Source organism: Notamacropus eugenii, chromosome 5 (genome assembly GCF_028372415.1).
Source record: "Notamacropus eugenii isolate mMacEug1 chromosome 5, mMacEug1.pri_v2, whole genome shotgun sequence".
Lineage (NCBI taxonomy): Eukaryota > Metazoa > Chordata > Mammalia > Diprotodontia > Macropodidae > Notamacropus > Notamacropus eugenii.
In genome coordinates, this window is record NC_092876.1 from 96,425,505 (window position 1) to 96,449,995 (window position 24,491).

Sequence of the window (24,491 nt, forward strand, 5' to 3'; positions counted from 1 at the left end):
TCCTGTTGCAAAGTACTGGTGCTGATTTTATTTCAGCAGAGATTTACAAGGCAGGGGATCCACTGCTCATACAAAGGTTGACTGAATCCTTCTGAGTTATATGGCAAGAGGAAGTTATCCTCCAAGAGTTCAAGGATGCCTTCATTGTCTATCTCTATAAAAGAAAAGTCCTTCTTAATAGGCTGATCCTTCACCTGGAAGATAGTAGTCTTCTGTGACTTCAATAGGACTGAGGAATGGTCGATATGGTGTTTGTTGCCAGACAACTCCAGGAGAAATACCAGGAGCAGAACAGAGATCTGTATACAACATTCATCAATCTGACCAAGGACTCTGATACTGTCATTCATAAGGCCTTGTGGAAGATCATGGCAAAATTTGTTTGCTCAGAGAAATTCACCAGTATTTTACACCAATTTCATAATGACATGGCTAGACAGGTTCTTTATTAAAAATGATTTTCTCGCACATTTCCAGTCACCAATGGAGTGAAGTAGGGTTTGCCCTCATGCTTTTTAGCATGATGTTTCCAGAGATGTTGTCACACACCTTCATCGAGAATGAAAATAGTATCAAGATCAGTTACTGCACTGACAGTAAATTATGTAACTTGAAAAGTCTATAAATCAAGGCCAAAGCAGAGGGAGAGCTGGTGTGTGACTTTTTGTTCTCACATGGTTGTGCATTCATTGCGTCCTCTGAGGCTGAAATGCCACAAAGTATGAGTCTATTTTCTACTGCTTGTACTAATTTTGGCCTGACAGCACCAAAGAAAATAGAGGTTCTCCACCAGCCAGCATTGAACCATCCATATATGGAATCACTGGTTACAACAAATGGAGAAATTTTGAATGCTGTGAATAAGTTCATTCATCTTGGCAGTATACTTTCCAGGGATGTACACATTGATAATGAGGTTGACCTGTACCTAGCTCTGTATTTGGGATTCTCTGAAGGAAAGTGTGGGAAAGAAGGGGCTGCCTGCCAAACTGAGGGTCTACAGAACCACTGTGCTGACCTCATTTTGCATGCCTGTGAAACCTGGATAGTCTACCAGCACCATGCCAGGAAACTGAATCATTTCCATTTAAATTGCCTTGGGAAGATTCTGAAGGTTGCCTGGTAAAATAAGGTACCAGACAATGAGGTCCTTTCTTAAGCTGAACTGCCAAGCACTCAAACTCCAGTGGGTTGGCCACATTATTTGAATGCCAAATGTACATTTGCCTAAAAAATTATTTTACAAGGCAAGCTCTCACATGGAAGTCAGAAGAAGTGATACAAGGATACTCTCAAGATCTCTCTGAAGAACTCTAGAATCTATTGTGTGATGTGGGAGACACTGGCATAGGACTGCCCAGCATGGCATCAAAGAAAGCGCTATACTGTATGAGCAAAGCAGGATGGCAGTAGCTCAAAAGAAACGTGAGGTGCATAAATTTAGAGATACCTCCATTCCAAATGTTCATATGGACAATTTGTGCCTAATCTGGGGTAGAGCCTGCTGAGCTCGTATTGGTCTAATTCAGCCACAGTTGGACACACTCTCCCTTGACCCCAATATAGTGATGTCATTTTGTTCCTCTTTGAGAACAAAGGACAACAATCAACCTCCTTCTATGTCAGACAGAAGGAAAGGTCCTATATGTGCTAAAATATTTGTAGCAACACTTTTTGAGGTAGCAAAAGAATAATATCCAATGACCATAATAACATGTAATGAGGGATTGTGCCCAGTGCTTGGTGATAGTCCCTCTTTGTTGCTCTAAATATTCACTGCCTCATTAATCCTCTCCCTTCCTCCTAGATCTAGTAATGTTAAAATCCCTTAGTAAAATCGCTCAATAATCAAGAACAATTTACTTAAAACAGTAAGCACTATGATATCAAGGGAATGCATCAAAAGACAACATTTCTAATACCTCTTGACAAACAAATCACTTGCTCTTTTCCTTACCCCTCAGGGCTAAACTAATTCCAACGCAGCCCAAAGTTAATCTAGGCAAATTGGAAATGTAGGAAAGCAATTTGCCCCATCACTGTAAGAAGTTGGTTGGACATAGACATTCATATAGGATTAAGAGATCTGGAAGAGACCTATCATGTGGCACAAGTCATATCAAGTCAGTTAACATTTATCATATGTCTATTATGTGCCAGGCACTGTGCTAAGGTTGAAATGACTCAGACAGCAACACTTTGGAGTGAGTGATATCTGTCTTGGCCAGACAGCAACGAAATTCCACCCAGCTACTCTGGGCATAAGAGATATAGGAGACAAATTAAAATCAACCTCAAAGATGACTGGATGGGGTGAAGCTCATAGAACATTTCTACTATGATAGCCAGTCTATCTTTCCCAGTGTTCATCACAACTCTGAGTCTTGTCTCTTCCACAAGGGGCTCTCCCCAGTGAAGAAGTCTCTGGCAGCACATTATCGTGGGACATCAGACCAATTAGTATGTCTCTCTGACCCTAAAGAACTATGAGAATAAGACAGACCCCTGAAGGGGGTATAAAGGTAAAGAAAAATGACACCAAAATTACACCAGAATTCAGACTGATAGGATTCCAATTTTGATTCTGTCAAAATATTTTGGAGATGCCTATTTCCCAGAGTCTAGCTCAGCAAGCCCAGCTCAGCTGCTGCCCAGAAGCAGGCTATGTGTGCCCTGAGTTTAGCATAACAATAATCCTTTGCAGTCAGGATGATTCCACCCTCTGGAAAAGCATATTGTTTGGATGAACACCAGGTGTTCCCTGAGTAATTTAGCTCTCCCTATTCCCCAGGGCCATCCATCACATGTTCCACAGTCCCTGTTCCTTGTAACTGCCAAGTTCAACACTCCTGTTCCCATCAGAGAATTCTGATTCTGTATCCTAAAGAGTAATCATGACTCCCAAGATTGGAGACAATGACTGTTCCCAAATGACCCAAGAAATGCCAACCATGAGAACTGTCTCAAGACTTAAGAATGATTGTGTTGTAGGCCAACACCTTTCATCTATCTAGCCCAAGCCTTGACAACCTTAAGCCTTCCTTCTCAGGAGGAGGGGCTTCAGCCTGCAGGTGTCATTTTCCTCACTCTGAAATTAATTAATTGTGTGTTTGATTCCCAGTTCTCCTGCCACTAGCCTGCTCTGTTTCAGCTCTGGACACCCACAGCTTAGAGGTGAGTTCAGGTCCAGTTGACAATTCTTAGAGGACTGTTGTTCCTTCTTCTCAGTAAAAAGGTAATAGGTTATGCGACATAACAGACAGTTTATGTTTTGAGTTTTATTTGTTTGTTTGTTTGGTTTTTTTGCTTAATAGGAATAAAAAGAAAGTTTTGTTGTTTAGAAACAAGTCAGGCTCTCAAGGATCTTGATCTGAGTTTGGCCTCTTGTACCCCTACCCAGTCTGTCTCACAAGACTTAGAAGTACCTTCTCTTTCCTCACATTACTCACATTGAGGCACACTTTCTAGTCCACAAAGAGCTTCTTCCTTCACAAAAACCTAGGTAGAACCAGTGTGGTTCTCCCTAAACAAGTATGAGAGTCATGGCACAGTGGATAGAGCACCAGGCCTGGAGTCAGGGAGATTCGTCTTTCCAAGTGACTTCCTTTAGGATAAAATATAAACTCTTCTGTTTGACTTTTAAAGGCCTTCACAACCTGACTCGCAACCTATCCTTCCAATCTTGCTATATGCTACTATACTTCCAACACTCTGTGATCCAGCCAAAGTGGCTTTCTTGCTATTTCCCATACAGGACCTTTCACATTTCATTGTTGTGAGAGAGAACAATCAGAACCCCCTTTCTGTCCAATCACTCCTCACCTTTTCCAAAGCCAAGATCCTCAACAAAGTAGCCTAAGGATTTTAAAGCATTTTAGAGTCTGTTTCCAGTCATTTGCCCTGGCTGTCCTCCTTGCTTGGAATGTTCTCCTTTCCCCACCTCTTAAAATCCCTCAAAACTCAGTTCCTGATCTCTCCCCCTCCTTACTAGTGTTCTCCCCACCAACTATTTTGTCCTTTGTTGGTTATATACTTATGTAACATATTGTCTCCAATTCTCATCCCCCTAGAATGGAAACTATTTGAGGTCAAGGAATGTTTCAGTTTGGTCATTGTATCCTAAGCACCTAGCACAATCACTGCTACACATTACATTCTTTGTAAATGTTTGTTAACTGACAGGAGGAGATTGTCACATACAGGAATTATTATAATATGAAATAGAATTTAAATATAAGAGATGCCCAAATTAAAATCCCTGGACTTTGAGAGTCAAGTGATCTACAAGGTATAGATATAAATGTCACATGTCTTGGGCCAGTTACCCTCTATTTACCCATCATTTGGGGAGATGGGTATGATGGGTATCCATTTTGTTCAGTCATGTCCAACTCTTTGTGACCCCATTTTAGGATTTTCTTGGCAAAGATATGTTGACCTGAAAATTTGGTTAAAAGAGGCAAACACGCTAAATTCATATTGTTTATTCCCTAAAGCTAGCAGATACATAATCATGGAGCCAGAAGGAAACTTATGACTGTCGAATACAAGAATGACCAGGCTTAAATCTGTTTTAGGACAATCCAAGGATATCTGTGTTCCTCAGATTTATGGTCTCTATATGTGTTTATACCATGAGAAAGGAATTTTCTTAATTGAATAAGTTGTAAATACAGTAAGATAAGAGTTGACAAAGTATCAGTTGAAAGTATGACCCAGGACATCTGTGTTTTCTTTACCATTAACATGCTATAACATAGTATATGTCCACAAAATTTTAAGATAAGGAAAAAGTCCCATTATTCAAGATAGTGTCTTGGGTTAAGGGTCTCATAAAAAATGCTAAATCAATCCCATCTGGCCTTGTTAACATAGGAAGAGGTATTCTCTGAGTTTACTTCAGAGAACAAAGAAACTTTTAGTTACAGGTTTAATTCAGTCTCTGGCCCTTATTAAAGGCCAAAAATGATATTTAATGATTATCAGATACTAGAGTGGTTTGTCATTTCTTTCTCCAGCTCACTGAGGAGACTGAGGCAAATAGGGCTGCGCAAATAGCGCAAATAGGGTCACACAGCTAGTTAGTGTCTGAGGGAATATTTGAATTCATGAAGTTGAGCCTGATTCCAAGCCCACTGCTCTATGCACTGCACCACCTCACTGACTAAATCTCATACAATCATTATACAATTTTCTCTAGCATAGTGTCTAGCACATAGTAGGTACGTAAGTGCTTGCTTCTTGCCTCCCTTTCCCAAGGTTATCAACTGCTAAATCCAATAGTCCTTTCTCAGTCTTCATCCCCTCTCACCTGAACTATTGCAGTGGCTTCTATGTTTCCATTCCCCTCCAGCCTCCACACAATTGCTATCCTAATAACAGCATGAAAACTAGTCTTCTTTCCAGCCTCAGCTCAGGCTCTGCCTTCTACATAAAGCCCTTCCTTATTCCTCTGTTGTTAGCACTCTTCCTCTACTCCCAAACTTCTTCCTACGGACACGCTTATCTGAGTAGATGTGTCATTCCCCGGAGAATGGAAGTTCCTTTTGGGCAGGAGTTGTTTCAGGAATTTTTTGTCAGTTACCTCCAATGCCTAATGTGAGGACTGCCCACATTTGGAGTTTAATAAAAGCTTGCTGAATTCCATTCTATTTTACCTCTTTGACCTTGTCTCAGCCTCTGTTATTTCATGCTTAACTCCTTTCTCCTTGCCCCAGTTACACAGCAAGGAAGCAGGACTTTGGTTATCTTAACCATCCCCAGGGCACAAGGCCCTTTACTCATAGGAGTATTTGCTAAATGCTTTTTCAATCACTGGAAGTGTGGGTACTGAACTCTGAGTGGTTTCAAAGGTATGCTGGTAAATGTTTAACAACCCAATTCTGGAAAAATAAGCCTGACATGCTTTTAAGTTTAATTCGTTATTAAGATTTTGCTCCATCACTTTCTGAAGTCTAGGCAATCAACAAGACAATAGAGCAAATCCTAATTTGTAGCATTTGCTGATTTCTGAGGTTTAAATACTGACAGGGGAAACTGAAAAATGAGCTCTCCTGAGCTTAAGGGAGCTGGCTGTAGAGCATTCCTGGAAAGAATGGTCATGGTCAACGAACAGGGAAGGACACTTCCTACATCCCTCACACTACGTATCAGAGACAAGCCTGGTAATGTCAGACAATGCCTGAGGGTTGGGGTATGGGAATGGAAATGGAAGCCTGCACCCTCAAATCCTAGACATCAGGGTGCAGAAGTATCAGGAAGGTTGATCTGGGCATTCTGCCATTGGTCTCTAGGTCTCTCCCTAAGCTAGCTTTTCTTACACTCAATGAATAATTGAGTGAACCTTGGGCTGATGTTTCATCTGTTTCCGTGGGGGGAAGGGAAGGAAGGATGTTAAAGTGGGAGAGGGGGCAGTTCTCAAATGTCTCTAAGCTCAGGGCCTGCCCAGGTGTTAAGGAGAGGTTGGGGGTCCTCCTAACCATCAGGACCTGTTTCTCACCTGCTGCTGCCCCAGGAACTGCCTCAGGTTTGTGTGTGTGTGTGTGTGTGTGTGTGTGTGTGTGTGTGTGTGTATGTGTGTAAGGGATGGGGGAGGAAAGGAGGGATGGCAGGAGGGGTGGAAGGGAAGGAGGAAGAGGAAAGATGTGGAGGTTGAATCATTGGGAACTGGACAAATGGAGTGGCTGATGGAAAAGAAAGACAGGCGATCTGATAAAGGCATAGTTAGTATACTTAACTAATTTGAAGATAAAAAAACAAATTTGAAAATGTCACAAAAGTGGGAGTTAACATGTTGGATGAAAACCAGATAGAAAAAGACCTTGATAGATTAGGCCTTTGGCCTAAATCAGTAATATGAAATATAATAGGGATAAATGTAAAGTCCTAAACTTGAGTTTAAAAAAAATCATACAAATGCAGAATGGGGAAGACATGACTAGTCATTAAAAAGCATTTATTAAGCACCTCCTGTGAGCCAGGTACCATGTTAAACCCTGGTCAGGCCATAGCTCATATGAAAAAGTCCTACAAAGTAGACTACAAGATCAACATAAATCCATAGTGTGGCATAGGAGCCAATAATATTAATGGCTTCTTGGACTGCATCAACAGAGGCACAGAAAGACCGTACCTGGAATATGGTGGTCTGGGTGTCACATTTTAGGAAAGACAGTGACAAACTGAGGTGCATTCAGAGGAGTAGAGGGGTAGAACAGAATGATGAACAAACTAGGGATGCTGCATCTGAAGGACCAGTTGAAGGAACTGGAGGTATTCTGCTTTTTGAAGATTTTGGGGAGTCATGGGAGCTTTCTTTAAGCACTTGAAGGACTGTTGTACAGAAGAGGAATTCATTTTGTCCTTTTTGGACCCAAGGGGAAGAAAAGGAGCAAGGGACAAAACAAAACAAAAGTTGCAAAAAGACACATTTATCTTAATTAAAAGGAAAGACTTCCTAACACTGAGGGTCACGTCAACACAGAATGGGTTGCCTCAGACATGGATTTCCCATCACTGAAAGTCTTCAAGTTGAGACTGGCTGACCACTGGTCAAGTATGTTGTATGGAAGTTCCTGTTCATATATTGATTGAACCAGGTGATCTCCAAGATCTCCTTCAACTCTGAAACTGGTTCTGAGTGATGGCTGGGCCAGGCAGCACAGAAGGGTAGAGGATTACAATTAAATATGGAAGGCACCCTGGACTTCACAGATGTCTTGTTTTTGGTTCAGTCCATAATGGTGTCTGTCTTCTGCTATATCCAGCCTTCACATGAGGAGACAGACCTCTGAGACTCGGCCCTACCCCAACTTGTTACAGTCTCTGCACCTCTCCAGCCTGTTGCTGCCTTTACAATGGTCTCCTTCCTCATCCCCTGGATGCTCTCCTCAAGCCCATGTTTCTTGCTCTTACCTCAGCTCTTGCCAGGTATAGGGACGTTCTCTTTTCATAGAAGGGCATAGGATAAAGTGCTGGATTATTGGGAGGGGTGAGATGGAGAATGGATATCTGGATAGGCAATAAAGGGATGTATGGAGAAATGTTGGGATGGTGGGGGAATGGTTGGGATGGGGGTGGTCTGTCAGTGAATGGTGAGTAGATAGATATATAGATAGTGGATAGTAAATGAATACTTGCTTGATTGTGGTTGATGGGTAGATGGTAGAAGATGAATGATGAATGAATATAAATCCATGTGATACTGTAGTCAAAAAAAGTTAATTTGATTTTATGTTGCATTGAGGCATAGTCCTTGGGTGATAAATCCAGTCTGCTCTGCACTGGACAGACCACAGTTAAAGTACTGTATTTGGTCCTAGCTCCATATTTTAGAATGGACATTGATAAACTAGAGAGCACCCAGAGGAATGCAACCAGAATGATGAAGAATAAGAAAGTATCATACCATACCATTTTATTCATTCAACAAGCATTTATTTAAGTGCCTACTATGTGTCAGGCAACCCCCCCCCCCAAACCTGAATAAAACTAACATCAATGAGCTCACATCCTATTGGAGAGAAGCAATATGTGCACACACACACATACACACACACATACATACACACACACACATACAAGGTAATTTCCAGGGAAAGAGCACTAGCAACTATAGGATTGGGATAGGTTCCCTGGAGGAAATGACTCTTCAGCTGATCTTTAAAGAAAGCCAGGGATTCTATGAGGTAAAGGTGAGAAAGCTATACACTCTATGCATTGGAGACAAATTGTACAAAGGTACAGAAATGGGAGATGGATTGTCCTACATGTGAAGAGTAGGCAGACCACTTCAGTCACAACATAGGGTGTGTGAGGGCAAGTAATATACAGTGAACACGGAAATGTAACCTAGAACCATACTCTTTTTAAAAAAACTTTTATTTATTTATTTTTAGTTTTCAACAGACACTTCCACAAGACTGAGTTCCAAATTTTCTCCCCATCTCTCCCCTCTGCCCACCCCAAGATATTGAGCATTCTGATTATCACTTCCCCCAATCTGCCCTCCCTTCTATCATACCCCTCCCTCCCTTCTGTCATCCCCTTCTCCTCTATTTTCTTGTAAGGCAAGATAGATTTCTATAACCCATTGCCTATATGTCTTATTTCCCAGTTGCATGTAAAAACAATTTTTAACATTTGTTTTTAAAACTTTGAGTTCCAACTTCTCTCTTTTCCTTGCTTTCCACCCAATCCCCACTGAGAAGGCAAGCAATTCAATATAGCTTATACACATGTAGACATGCAAAACACTTCCATGACAGTCATGTTGTGAAAAACTAACTATATTTCCCTCCATCCTATCCCCCCCAATTTATTCTGTTCTCTCTTTTGACCCTATTCCTCTTCAAAAGTGTTTACTTCTAATTACCCCCTCCTCCCATTTGTCCTCCCTCTTGAACCATACTCTAAAGGACTTTAAAAACAAACCAAAGGATTTTAATTTTATCCCAGTGGAATGAGGGAGCCTTGAACTGGGCTGGTTGATATGGTCATATCCGTTCTTTAGGATTATCAATTTGGCAACTGTGTGAAGAAAGGGTAGAGGGGTGACTGGAGACAGGGTGACCAAGTAAGTGACTATTGCAATAGCCCAGGAGAAAGGGGATGAGGACCTGAACTGGAGTGGTAGTCATGTGAATGGAGAGAAGGGGAGGGATGGAAAGAGCGTGGAGGTAGAATTAACAAGACTTGAAAACTAAGGGACATGGGTGAAGGACAGAAGATTCAGGCTGACTTTTGGGTTGTAAACCTGGGTAACTGGAAGGATGGTGATGTCCTTGATAGAACCAGGAAAGTTAAGAAGAGGGAAAGCTTTAGAGGGAAAGATAATGAGTTCTGGTTTTTGACTATTAAGTCTGAGATGTTCTAAGGTGGAGTTGCCCAATCAGGAGTCAGAAGACAGTGGGACTTGAGTTCAGGAAAGAGACTGAGGGTGGATATATATATCTGGCAGTGCTCTGTGTAAAGGTGATAGCCAAGTCCATAGGAGCTGATGAAATCACCAAGGGAGAATGTAGAGAGAGAAGAAAAGAGGACCCAGGACAGGGTCATAGAGTATGACTCCATGTGGCGAAAGGATGAGTATGCTTATCCAGCAAAGGACACAAAAAGGATGTGACCAGATAGGAAGGAGGAGAAAAATCAAGAAGGAAAGAGTCTCTAGGAGGAGGGAGTAGTCAACAGTATCAAACTCTGCAGAAAGGTCAAGACAGATGAAAACAGAGGAAAAAGTCATCAAAACTGGAAATTAAGAAATAATTGATAACTGGCAAGAGAGCAAATTCATTTGCATGGTAGAGTCAGAAGGATAACTGCAAAGGACTGAGAAGTGAAATGTGAAACAGGAAAATGTATGCAAAGACTATGGATACCTTTATCTAAAAGTGACTATGAAAAAGAAGAATCTTAGTTTGACAGTTCAAAGGGAATAGGATTAAGTGAAGGCTTAAAAAAATAGCTAACATTTTTACAGCATGTGTCAAGCACTGTGCTAAGCACTTTACAATTATTATCATATTTGATCCTCACAACAATCCTGGGAGGTAGATGGTAGTAGTCCTCCCATTTTACAGATTAGCAAACTCAGGCAAAAAGAAGCTGAGTGGCTTGCCCAGGGTCAGACAGCTAGTAAGTGTCTGAGGCCAGATCTGAACTCGGAAGTTCTTGAATCTAAACCCAGAGCACTAACCACTGTACCATATAGCTAACTATTTTTAAAAATGAGGTGGACAGTATTAAAGTAATTAGCAGAGAGCAAGAGGATGACTGGAGAGGTGACCATTCAGAATAGATCTGAGGGGAGAGAATCAAAGACCCAAGTAGAGGGGTTGGTGTCTGCAAGAAGAAAGGCTACTTTTTTGTCTGAGATTGGAGCAAAGGAGGAGAGAGTAAAAGATACCATTGAGGTATTTTGGAATAAAGGCACTAGGTATATTTAACCTAAAAAACTGAGTTTCATGATTCTTGTCTTCAAGTATCTGAAGGATTATTACTTGGAATTATTTGGCTTGGTCCCAAAGGATAGCACTAGGAGCAAGTGGAAAAAATTGCAGAGGCAAATTCAGACTTGATCTAAGGAAAAATTTCCCAACAGAGCTATTCCAGAGTAGATTAGGCTGCCTCAGGAAGTGGTGGCTTAAAGTCATTGTTGGATGGTCTCTGTGGTCCCTTCCAAGTCTGGCCCTTTATAATTTTATAAATGTTGGACGATGGATAGATGGGATATGAGTTGGATGAAATATGAGTATTGAATGGTGGATGATGGGTGGATGATAGTAGATGGAATATTAATAGATAAGTGGTAGATGATTGATAGATGGTGAGTAGTGGACAGCAAATGATGGATTGCACAGAATGGATGGAGGGATGGTAGATGTATGAGTAGTACACAGTAGATGGAAAGACAATGGTGATGGTGAGCACACTATATATAGACAGTAGTTGGATGGAACGTAGATGAATGGTGATGACAGAGAATGGTGACTGGAAAGAAGACAGAAAATAAATAATGGCTAAACAATGAATAGATGGCAGATGATGAGTGGTGAATATATATTAGATAAATGGAAAGCAAGATGACAGCTGAATTGAAACTTGATAGTAGGTGGATGGTAGATCTCTCCACAATCTCTCCCTGCTTTCAGGTTCTCGAGCAGCTGAAGGGAAGCTTGCACAGAAACTGCTCCATGACCTCTTTACCAATTACACTAGTGCCCTTCGGCCTGTGGAAGATACAGATCAAGCCCTAAATGTGACACTGGATGTGACCCTGTCCCAAATTATTGACATGGTGAGTGGGGGCTGTAGGTATGTCTTTGACTTCATATGCAAAAAAGTCAGCATGTACTTGTGTGTGACTACATGTAATTATCTATCTAGGGTTGTCTTTGCACAACCATGTATGTTTATAATTGTGTGTATGCTTCTGTGTAGATGTATATATGGGTAAATCTGCATGTGTTACCATATCTGTTGAGCACTTCAGTATCTCTTTCCCAGGATGAACGAAATCAGGTGCTGACCCTATACCTGTGGATTCGCCAGGAGTGGGCTGATGCCTACCTGCATTGGGAGCCTGAGGTCTACGGGGGTCTTGACTCCATAAGAATTCCCAGCAGCTTGGTCTGGAGACCTGATATCGTGCTCTATAACAAGTATGAATTGTAATAATAATAATTAATAATAATTTTATATAACCCTTTAAGGTTTTCAAAGCACTTTATGTATAGCATCTTGTTTGATTCTCACAATGACCCTCTGAGGTAGGTACTATTATTATCCCCATTTTACAGACGAGGAAACTGAGGTGCAGCACACTGGGCTCTTTGACAACACAGCCTAGACTATAATTCCCTCAAACAGTCCCTTTCCTCAAGGAGCTCAAATTCTAATAGAGGGGATGGCATACAAATAACTATCATACGTATACATACGTGTATATGTATGTATACATATATATACACACATAGAGAGAGACACACACACAGTAGGGGGATTTATTGTCAAGGAGAGAGAAAGTGAAAACAAAACTCAGGGGAAACCAGCAAAACATATTGAAGCAGAATGGGAAAAAAACCAGGACAGACAAGAGCATAAGGGGAACTGAACAGAGCAGGACCAGAATAGGGAGTGAAACAGCAGGGGAAGGAGAGAGTAGAGAAGGAACAAGGCAGAGGGCAAATTACTAGTAGAGAAAGAAATTGATCTGAAGGAGAAAAGGGTCAGTGGAGGAAGCCAGCTAAGGAATAAAACAGAAGCAAAAGAGAAAAGACAAGAAAAATGGAAACAGAGAGAGGTGGTCCTCAAGCTCAGGAGAAATAGAGAAGCAGTAAAACAGAGCACAAGAGGGCAGAAGAAAACAAACAGGACAGGGATGGGGAACCTGCTCCTGGAGGCCACATGGGGCCTTCTAGTTCCTTGGGTGCAGCCTTTTGACTGAATCAGAATTTTACAGAATAAATCCTTTTATTAAGCGGATTTGTTCTGTGTAGTTTGGATTCAAAGGGCCAAACTTGAGGACCTGGAGGGCCACACATAGCCTCAAGTCTGCAGGTTCCCCACCCCTGGACTAGGAGGTCACTGAGCATAGAGGCAGAAGAAAACAAGGCAGAAGAGAATAAAGGGAGACGAAAACAAGAAACAGAACAAAGGGATGAGGAGGCAGAGAACTGACGATAACAGTTAATGAAAAACAGCATGGAAGAACCAGAGGCAAGGCAAAGCAAAAAGCTCAGAGGAAGCAGAGCTGGAAGAAAATCGCTCTAGGAAGAATGACAGCAGAGGGAGAAAAAAGAGCAGTGAGGAACCTGATCTAGGGGAAACTGAGGAAAGCGGAGAGTGAATAGAGAGATATTTGGTAGATGGAGCAAAAGGGCAGGAAAAGAAACGTTACTGTTTGGGGGTGAGGGGTGGGAAACAGTAGATCCAAAATGAGATGGGATGCCTCAGGAGCCAGGGCATTCTCCCTGCTGGTGGTCTCCAAGTAAAAGGTGGACCGCCATCTGCTAGGATGTTGTGGAAGGATTCTTTTAGGTATAGGTCGGAGTAGCTGGCCAGCTCTGAGATTTTGTGGTTCGGTAGGAAAGGGAGCAGAGAGGTGAATCTAGATGAATGCTGTGGAGAGAGATGGCTCCCATCCCTTTTGGGATGGGTCAGTGAATTCAGGCCTTTCTCCCCACTTACCCTGCTCCACGATGGCCCTCCCCATAGGTCCCTCCGTCCCCCGCTCTGTCTCGCTCCTCACCCACGCCGTCTCCCTTCAGGGCAGACACGCAGCAGCCGGCCTCGGCCAGCACCAACGTGGTCCTTCGCCACGACGGCCGCGTACGCTGGGACGCCCCCGCCATCACCCGGAGCTCGTGCCGCGTGGACGTGGCGGCCTTTCCCTTCGACTCGCAGAGCTGCCGCCTGACCTTCGGCTCCTGGACCCACGGCGGCCACCAGCTGGACTTGTGGCCCGGCGCTCCGGGGGCCAGGCTGGCCGACTTCGTGGAGAACGTGGAGTGGCGCGTGCTGGGCATGCCTGCCCGGCGGAGCGTGGTCACCTATGGCTGCTGCTCAGAACCCTACCCAGACGTGACATACACGCTGCTGCTCCAGCGCCGAGCCGCCGCCTATGTGGCCAACCTCCTGCTGCCCTGCGTGCTCATCTCGCTGCTGGCCCCGCTCGCCTTCCACCTGCCTGCCGACTCAGGGGAGAAGGTGTCTCTGGGCGTCACGGTCCTCCTGGCCCTCACCGTCTTCCAGCTGCTACTGGCCGAGAACATGCCCCCGGCGGAGAGTGTGCCCCTCATCGGTGAGAGGCGGGGAGGCAGCTGGACCACGTCCCATCCCTCCACCCCACCCCTACCCCACGCTGCACCTCAGCCCCATTAGCGTGTCTAGGGACTGCAGGCAGCTGGGGGCTGAGAACCAAGGGAGGAGGGAAAAGAGATACTTCATGGATGAGCAGCATTGGAGGAGTAAAGAAAGAGGTGATGAAGAGGAGGAGGAGGACTTAGGGAAGTTGAGGAGGAAGATGAAAATGAAAACCAGGAAGAGTAAACAATAAGTTAATGAATGAATAGCATTTAAGTGCTGGGCAAGGGAGAAAAGGATTAGTTATCCCATTAGAGCTACACCAGAATAAAAAGGCTAGCCAAGGTAGGTACCGGGTCACTGAAGGCCTTGACACAAAGAATGAAGGTCTGCTTGAGTGTGCCAGATGTGGTTTAAACAATATGGTCTGTGAGGTCCCTCCCAGTTCTTCAAGTCCTTGATTCTTTGAGAAGGCACTAGCTTCATTCCAGACATTGTCTCTTTCCTGCAGGGAAGTACTATATGACTACCATGGCGCTAGTGACAGCATCCACAGCATTGACCATCCTCATCATGAATCTGCACTACAGTGGCCCTGGAGTCCGCCCAGTGCCAGCCTGGGCCCAAACACTTCTGTTAGGCTACTTGGCCCGAGGGTTGTGTGTTCGGGAGCGGGGAGAGGCCTGTGGGGGTTCTCAGCATCCCCCAGTTCCTCCTCTCCCCTCAATGCACCCCAAGCCTCGCCTGGGCCCTGGATCAGGAGCTGGGCCATGCCCAGAACCACGTTGCCCCTGTCACCAGGAGGCCCTGCTCCGTCACGTGGGTGCCATAGCTGTGGCCTGCCGGAGTCACCGGGCTGCCCAGCGTCTCAGAGGGGACTGGAAGCGTTTGGCACGGGTGGTTGACCGGTTTTTCCTGGCTGTCTTCTTTGCCATGGTACTTGCCATGAGCCTTCTGGTCCTCGGCCATGCCATCTGAGGACTGAAGATGCTGAGATGGTAAAGGCCAGAGAAAAGGACTTTGGATCTAGAAGGGGCATGGCATGGGGCAAGAACTGGGACATGGAGAAGCATGGGCTTAGGCCAGGAGAGAGCCTGAGTGAGGGACAAAATTTAATACCCTATTAGATTTAGAGCTGGAAGTAACTTTAAATTCATCTAATCTTTTTTGCGGAAGAGAAAACTGAGATCCATAGTTGTTGCTGCAGTCAAGAGGGAGAATTGTCCTATACAAGTCCAAAGGGAAGGCAGATAAATAATAAGACTAATCCATATTTCCATAACTCTTTTTTTTTGTAACTGATGATCTCTTTAATTTTTGTAGGTCAAATGAAACAACAATCAGAGCTGCCACAACTGTTCAACATTTCTCCAATATAAAACAGACTAAACCATGAATAATAAAATTAATCTGGAAGAAAAAAAGGACAAGACTCACAAAGTAATTTTTTAAGTGCAAAGAAACCAAGGAATAACTCATTATAAGCTATAATGCAAAGTTTTGTTACCATTTGGGGTGCTGAGACTCCTGAAATGTACGAGTACAGGATGGGTCTTCCTAGAAAGAATTAAAGCACTCAAGCCTTCTTTCAGTCCGAATATTGAGGTTTATGGTAACACCCAGAGAAGTGGTCAAGATTCCTAGTAAATCTGCAGCTTGAAGGGGATGGCACTGATTCTTATATACAAAAAAGGGGGAAAGGGTCAGTGAAAAGATCCTCTATAATTCTTTAAAGTTTACAAAGCACTTTTTTTTCAAAACAACCCTATGAGGAAAATCATGAATGTATTATTATTATCCCTATTTTACAGAGGAAGAAACGGAGGTTCAGAAAAGAGACATTATTAGCTCAAGTTGACATGAAATGGGACTTGAATTCAGATCCTCTGACTCCCAAAACAGCTACCTTCCCACTCATCCACTCCATGAAGGACACAAATTTTGATTTAATAACAGAGCAGTTCTGTAATGGAATAGGTCACCTTGAAAGATAGTGAGATACCCATCTCTAGGAGGAATAGTTTAAAAGGGATTCACATTCACATTTAGGTTTGGCAAGATTCTCTCAAAGGCCCCATCCAGCTCTAAGATTCTACTATTTTTTTCAATTAATTAATTAATTATTTTAATGTTCTACAATCTCTACCAAAAAACTTAGATTTTTACCCCCCCCACCTGCCCCCCACCACCCCCCTCCCTCCCCAAGACAGTACACAATTCTATTTAGGATCTACATATACTTTCCTATTGAATACGTTTTCACTACAGTCATGTTGTATAGACGAACTAAAATAAATGGAAGAAATCATATAACAAATCAAAACATAGTACACACACACACATACAAATGTGATCTCCTACATTATGTGAATGAATTCTACAGTTCTTTCTCTGAGTGTGGAAGGCATTTTGCTTTAGAAAACCATTGGGAATTATTTTTTTTTTTTAAGTACTTGCGTTATTACGAAGTTCTAAGTCTACCAGAAAAAACTCTCACACACTGTGGTCATTGCTGTGCACAAAGTTCACCTGGTTCTGCTCCTTTCACTCAGCATCAGATCATATAAGTCCTTCCAGGCCTCTCTGAAGTCTTCTTGTTCATCATTTCTTATGGTGCAATAGTGCTCCATTACATTCATATACCACAACTTATTCAGCCATTCCCCAATGGATGGGCATCCCCTTGATTTCCAGTTTTAGCAACTACAAAGAGTGCTGCCATAAATATTTTTGCACATGTGGGACCCTTTCCCATTTTTATGATCTCTTGGGGATAAAGATTCTACTATTTTATGACAAGATTTTCACTTTGTAGTCCCAAGTGAATGCAGCTCTTCATCCCTCACTTTGTTACACTGAGATCTGACCAATCGCAACAGTGAAAGTAATCTCATAGCCTTTGGGATTTGCTTCCAGTTTGTTTGTTTTTTTTAAAACTTCAGTGGCTAGCTCTTTATCTTCTCTGACTCAAGCCATAGAAGGCATAGGACTAGAAAACAGTGTGAAAAAGACCTGGGGGGGAGGATCTTAGTGGAATTATAAACTCAATGTAAGTCACCAATATGACATGACAGACAAAAAAAAACTAACATGATTTTAGTCTTCTAGACTAATTTTAGACTTCTAGACTAGTCTTCTTAGAGGTATAATAACCAAAATGAAGGAGATTATAGATAGCTTCTCTATTCTCTGCTCCAGTTAGACCACACTAAAGTATTCTGTTTAGATCTAGAGCTTTACATTTTAGAAAGGACGATGGCAAATTAGAGTGGGTCCAGAGAAGGAACAAGGATAGTGAAAACATTGAACATCAGACCATATAAGAATAGGTAGAAGCAACTGAGGGATGATTTAGAGGAGGCATCAGAGCAAGTATTTGAAGGGTTGTCCCATGTGAAGCTTTCTAGAGTGTAAGTTTGTGATGCAGTGCCTTTCAGTGGACAAACGAACCAGTCCTTCCCTCTCTTCACTACTGACTCGCCTTATTAATTCTCTCTCTCTGGGTTCAGAGGCGATCTTGTGCCAAAACTCTTATTGGCTAAGCTCCAATCTCGAAGCAAAATTAGGGAAATCATTCCTCTCTAACTGTAACCTTAAACCATACATATATAAGTTTAGGTAATAATAATAATAGCAGCTAACATTTATTTAACATTTTAGAGTTTGTAAAGCATTTTACAAATATATCATTTTATCCGTGTAAAAATAGGAAGTAGATGTTACTATTATACAGATGTGGAAACTGAGGTAAACAAAGGCTAAATGATTTACCCAGGGTCATACAGCTAGTAAATGTCTGCTGAGAAATTTGAACTTAGGTCTTCCTGACTCCAGGTCTAGCACTTTATTCACTGAGCCACCAACCTGCCAACTAAATCACTGTGTCTGCTAGGAAAAAGCAGAGAAACCCTAAGAAAGTCAAGGCTGCTATCAATAGTCCTGAGATCATCATTCACTCTGCTCCTTCTGAAGTTGGCAGCAGGGAGAGTTATAACCTTTGAACAGGTCATGTGACTCCTTTGTTCAAATATCTTCAGTGACCCTTAATAAGAATAGTTGGCATTTATTTAGCATTTTAAGGCTGATCAAGTACAGGTGTTATCTTTTTTGGTACCCGCAACACTCCTTCTAGGTAAGTGCAGGTATTATGCTTGTTTTACAGATGAGGAACTGAGGTAGACAACATAAGTAACTTACCTGGATCATGCAACTAGTAAGTGTCTGAGGCAGGATTTGAATTCAGATCTTTCTGGCTCCAAGCCTAGTGCTCCAGACACTACACCACCCTAGCTGCCTCTATTATGACCTGATGTTCAAACTCTTTTATATGGCATCACAAATTGACATAGCCTTGCCTTTCCAGCTGCATTACTTCTTTCCCTGCACTTTATGCCACATTTAAACTAGATGACTTCCTTATCCCAAACATGCAGTGCCCTCAGCATCTCTGGCTTTATTCACTCTCTTTTCTATGCTTGGATTCTTCCCTTTCCCTTTTGTTCACTTCCAGTCGTTTGTTTATTTCTTATATTCTTTAAAACGAAACTCAAAAGCTACTTCCTCTATGAAGCCTTTCCTTATCTCTCCCAGGTGGTAACAACCCTCTCATTCCCTCACTTGTTTGGACTTTGATTAGCATTTTTCTTGTTCTACTATATACCCACCCTCGGGTCACAGAGGCTACCTCTTAATACAAAGGATCAAGGTACACTTTGTTGAGCTTCTCATAAATCTGACTCATTCATCCCCACCCAGATGAAGCTTAGGAACATCAGTGATGCCAATGATACGGCATGCCCCCAAGGGTGACCCTCAGTTAAGTATTCAGGTACATAGGGCACCCAGCATGGAACAAACACGTTTTGTTTAAAGACCAAAGAACACCGAAGGACCTCACACCTAAGTGAAGCATGAGAAAGTATGGGGAGCCAAGAGGGAGCCCTTTCCCCTCTTATTGGAGATCTCCTTTCCCCCAACCCCAGAAAAAATCATCTCAGTTCCCATTACTCTAAGTAAACTGGGTCAGTTCCTGTTATTCTAAGTCCTCGGGGGTGTGTGGAGGATGGGGTGGGGGAATCCAGTGAGGAGTTAGGACAGGATTTTCTTCTCCTTGTTGCTAACCCTTGTCACTCTGCTTCCCATGAGTTGAAAAGGGGTCCTCTCCACATTGCTTGGCTTTCTTTGAACAAATATTCTCTAGCAGTTGTCCCTTCCCAGAAAACTCTTTCAATCCCAGGACCCGAATGTCTTTGAACTCTTTACTCTTTTTTTCTTTTTAAAAAATTTTATTATTAATTGATTTTTACTTAAATACATGAAAAGAAAAGAAAAAGAAACATATTATAAACTTAAATACAAAATAAGAAAAGAAAAAAAGCATTGCCATGTGCACAGCAGGACATAAGGTAGGATTCAAAATATACAGGAATAAATATCCATTTCAAGAAAGCCTATATAATAAACACTGCATATTGCGTGGAGAGCTGTCCATCTTTTCTTCGCTTCCTTGTAGGTTTTCTTTTGTTCTCTGCTGTCCACTTTTTACTTTGTTCTTTTTTCTTCCTTCTTCCCACTCCCACATCCAAGAAGGTGACAATTTAGCACAGATATATTACACACATATATACACACAGATACATATATACACAAAGATATATATGCTTATACACATACATGCATAGACTTACATATACATACATATATTTAGATATCTTTGATTCTTTCTTTTATTTAATGCAAATTCTCAGCTGTGGCCTACAAAGAAAGGATCCGTTCAGGTACAAAGGAACCTTCCTGCTACTCAACCAACTCTATTATTTTCTTCTTTGAGCTATTAAGGTGAATTTTATTCATGTACTCCTGACTGCCTGTACCTCCCATGTTGGATACTTCCCACTCATGTACATCTTCCAGTGGAGTCTTGGAGTTCAGAGGGAGGTCTGTCCCACCCCCTTGGAGGTCACAGGTGTGTGTATGTATGTGTGTGTGTGTGTGTGTGTGTGTGTGCACACGTGTGTGTTTCTCCTTCGTTGCTGAAGAAAACCATGTCATCAGAGAAATAATGACATGACTTGCACTTGACTTTGTTTTGAGTGTGGGAGGGCTGTGCAGGTCACCAGCCTCACTTCTCCTCCAGAGCCATCTGAATACAGTGACCAGATATTCATCAGGATGACTGGAGATGACCCAGGATGAGGCAATTGGGATTGAGTGACTTGCCCAAGGTCACACAGCTAGTGAGTGTCAAGTGTCTGAGGTGAGGTTTGAACTCAGGTCCTCCTGACTCCTGCACTGGGGCTGTATCCACTACACCACTTAGCTGCCTCATCTCAGATGCTATCTTTGTAGACAAAAAGGGCAGCTAAATGTTAGATATAAAGTAGTTAGGTATATTAGAAGCAAGTTAAAAGATACAGTACTCCTTATATACCACAATTCTCAGTGGGAGGCACTGACAAGAGTAGAAAGTACACTCCCTTATTTCTAGGGGAAGAGGGAGGTAGAGCAGAAAGATATAGGTAGCAACCCAACTGAACTCTTTCAACATTATCCAACTTTACAATAACTCCAAAATAAAAAAAAATCTTCTTTGGAAGAGCAGAGCCCAAAAAAAGTCCAGAGTGAGACATTTTTCCAGCTTTAGACCACTTAGCAGATAGGCATGAGAGGTCTGTGACAGTTGGGTAGAAGGCAGCCCCAAAGAGCAGCAGAGACAATAGTCATGGTGGGCCTTGAAGGTAGCCATGATAGCACTACCAGAAGCAGCAGCAGCTCTGCAAGCTCTCAGCCCAGAGACAGAAAGGGTTAGACAAGTACTCAGAAAGAGATTATAGGAGATGCTTTGATGGCACTGGATGAAGTTGGTGCTGGTTGGTAACTCTCTTGCCCATAAGTAGTCCTGGATCCCAGTTCTAGGGCAGAGAGGAACAATTGTGGTTGGTTAAAAGGGAGCAGTGGCCCTGGTAGCAGTTCCAAGGCAAAAAGGAGCACAAGAGTTTTCAGTTGCAGGAGAGCAGGGAACCTGGTCATAGATCCAGGGCCAAAGGTAGCCCTAATGCTTGAGGCTGCAGGGGAACAGGGACTCTTCTTGGACAAAAACCAGAGTACAAACCAAGAAAACTGTGACCACGTCTTTCCGCACATTATACCACCTATTTAGTGCCAAAAATTTGCAAACCCACAGAACTAGCTCTGAAAATAGCAGCACAAAAGAGCCCAAAGTTTGAAACACTACTTTCCCACCCTGAGGTGAGTAAGGTCCAATTTAACATAGAGTTCAAAGTCAAGAGATAGACTAGGAAAATGAAAAAGCTCCTACAGCATCAGGGAAGATCAAGACACAAACTCAGAAAAAGACAATAGCTACAACTAAAGAAAAATAATGATTAGATCAAAGCCTAACAAGAATTCCTGGAAGAGTTAAAGAAAGAGATAAGAATGGCAGTGGAGAATTTGGAAAAGAAATGAGTGATACCAAAAAAATATGAAAAAGGAATTAACAGCTTGAGAAAAGAGGCACAAAAATACAGAAAAAAATAATACCTTCAAAAACAGAATTGGTCTAATGGTAAAAGAGACACAAAAATTCACTGAAGAAAAAATCCTCTTTAAAATGCAGAATTAAAAAGCAGATGGAAAAAGAGGTACAAAAGATCACTAAAGAAAATGATACCTTAAAAATTAGAATTGGACAAGTGTAACCTAACGATTGCATGACACATCAAGAAACACTAACATAATGTCAAAAGAATGAACAATATAGAAAAAATGTGAAATATATCATCAGAAAAACAACTGACCTGGACAAAAAAGACCGAGGAGAGATAATTTAAGAATTATTGGACTACCTGAAAGCCAAAATTTTTTTACAAAAGAGCTGAGACATAATATATCAAGAAATTGTCAAGGAAGACTCCTGATATCTTAGATCCCAAGAGTAAAATAGAAATTGAAAGAATCCATCAATCATCTCCCATAAGAAATCACAAAATGAAAGCTCTCAGGCATATTATAGCCAAATTCCAGAGCTCCCAAGTCAAGGAGAAAATTGTAAGCATTAAGCAAGAAACAATTCAAATATTGTGGAACTACAGTCAGGATCACACAAGATTTAGCAGCTTCCATGTTCGTGGAGCAAAAAGGCTTAGAATTCCAGAAATCAAAGGAGCTCAGATTACAACCAAGAATAACCTAAGTATTCAGGGGGAAAATGGTGTATTTAATGAAACTTTCAAGCATTCCTGTTGAAAAAGCCAGAGCTGCAAAGAAGGTTTGACTTTCACACATAGGACTCAAAAGAAGCATCAAAAAATAAAAGAGTACTCATCAGAGACTCAATAAAGTTAAACAGTTTACATTTCTATATGGGAAGATTAAACTAAAAACCTTAGTACTATTAAAGCAGTTAGGAGTATATATAGACAGAGGGTGTAAGTGTCAGCCAATTATCTTGGAATGATTTCCAGAAAAAAAAATAATGACGGAATGAGGAAGAAGGATTTACTGTGAGGAGGGGGAAGGGAGAGGTAAAATGAGGAAAATTTTTTACATAAAAGAGGATTGCAAGAAAGAGCTTTTATAGTGGAGGAGAAAAGGAGGGGGTGGTAGGCAATGTTTGAACCTCATTCTAATCAAAATTGGCTCAAAGTGGGAAGAAGATATAGAAATCTTAGAAATAGGCAAAGGGGATAAGATAAGTGGGTAAGAAGATGATAAAAGGAAGATAGTAGTGAGAAACAAAGACTTGAGGAAGAATAAGAAAAAAAGAGACATGAATAAATAGACCTTTCTATCTTTCTATCATAAAAAAAATAGAATAAAATTTGATGGAGGGAAATACACATTAATCATAACTGTGAGTGTGAATGGGATTAGCTCACCCATAAAACAAAAGCAGATAGCAAAAATGATTAGAAATCAGAATCCAACAATATATTGTGTACAGGAAATATACCTGAAATTAAAAGACACAGTTAAAAAGCTGGAGAAGAATCTATTATGCTTCAGCCAAAGTAAAAAAGGCAGGGGGTAGCAATCATGAGCTCAGATAAAGTAAAAGCAAAAATAGACTGAATAAAAGAGATAAGTAGGGAAACTACATTTTGTTAAAAAGTACCATAGACAGTGGAGTAATACAAAAACAAATTTATAGAAAGTTTCTCTGATAAAGCCTCATTTCTCAAATATATAGAGAACTGAATCAAATCTGTAGAAATGAGAACTATTCCACAAATAATAAATGGTCAAAGGATATAAACAAGCAGTTTTCAGAAAACTATTTAAAGTCATATAGGAAAAAATACTCTAAGTAACTATTTATTAATGAAAGGCAAATTAAAAGAACACTGAGATACCAGCTTACACCTATCAGAGATGACAAATGCTGAACAGGATGAGGAGAAATAGGTAGATTAACAAACTGCTGAGGGAGTATGAACTAGTCCAACCATGCTGGAGAACAATTTGAAACTATGCTCAAAGAGCTATAAAAATGATTCAGTAACACCACTATTAAGTCTGTATCCCAAAGAAATCAAAGGAAAAGGACCTATATGTACAACAATATTTAAAGCTGTTCTTTTTGTGGTAGCAAAGAATTGGAAATCAAGAGGATACTCATCAATGGGGGAACATCTGAATAAGTAGTCATATGATTGTGATAAAGTAACGCATTACAAGAAATGTTGGGGGTGGGGTTACAAGGAAAAAATATGGTAAGACCTATACGAACTGATGAAAAGAAAAGTGAGAACTTGTAATGATGAACAATTGTAAAAGACTTAGCTACTATGATCAAAGAAGTGATTCAAGACAATTCAAAATGATTCATGATGAAAAAATGCTTTTCACCTCCAGAGAGAGGACTGATGAACTCTAAATGTAAACTGAAGTGTAATTTTCTCTATTTTTTGCCTTTTTCTGAGACACTGCTAAAATTGAAATGTGTTTTGCATTATTTCACATCTATAATTGATTGTATAATTTTGCATGTCTTCTCAGTAGGTGGGGAAGTGGGAGGAGAAAGGGAGAGAATTTGAAACTCAAAATTTTTACAGCAAAGAACATTCAAAAATAAATAAAAATGCATTTTAAATAAAAATAGAACAGATGTGCCACAAATAGATTCAGATAAGAAAAGAGAGATTTGTTTAAACAGTTCAAGGAGGCATTCTCATAACCATAGGAAAAAA

General features: G+C 41.4%; 1 protein-coding gene across 1 annotated transcript; it reads left to right on the forward strand.

Moving 5' to 3' along the window:
• The first annotated feature begins 6,156 nt into the window (after positions 1–6,156).
• Positions 6,157–15,692, forward strand: CHRNA10 (cholinergic receptor nicotinic alpha 10 subunit). Its single transcript, XM_072610274.1, has 6 exons — positions 6,157–6,526; positions 11,649–11,794; positions 12,004–12,158; positions 13,767–14,299; positions 14,813–15,299; positions 15,625–15,692. The coding sequence occupies exons 1-5, from the start codon at positions 6,391–6,393 to the stop codon at positions 15,277–15,279; spliced, it is 1,437 nt and encodes a 478-aa protein (XP_072466375.1). The 5' UTR covers positions 6,157–6,390; the 3' UTR covers positions 15,280–15,299; positions 15,625–15,692.
• Positions 15,693–24,491: the final 8,799 nt, after the last annotated feature.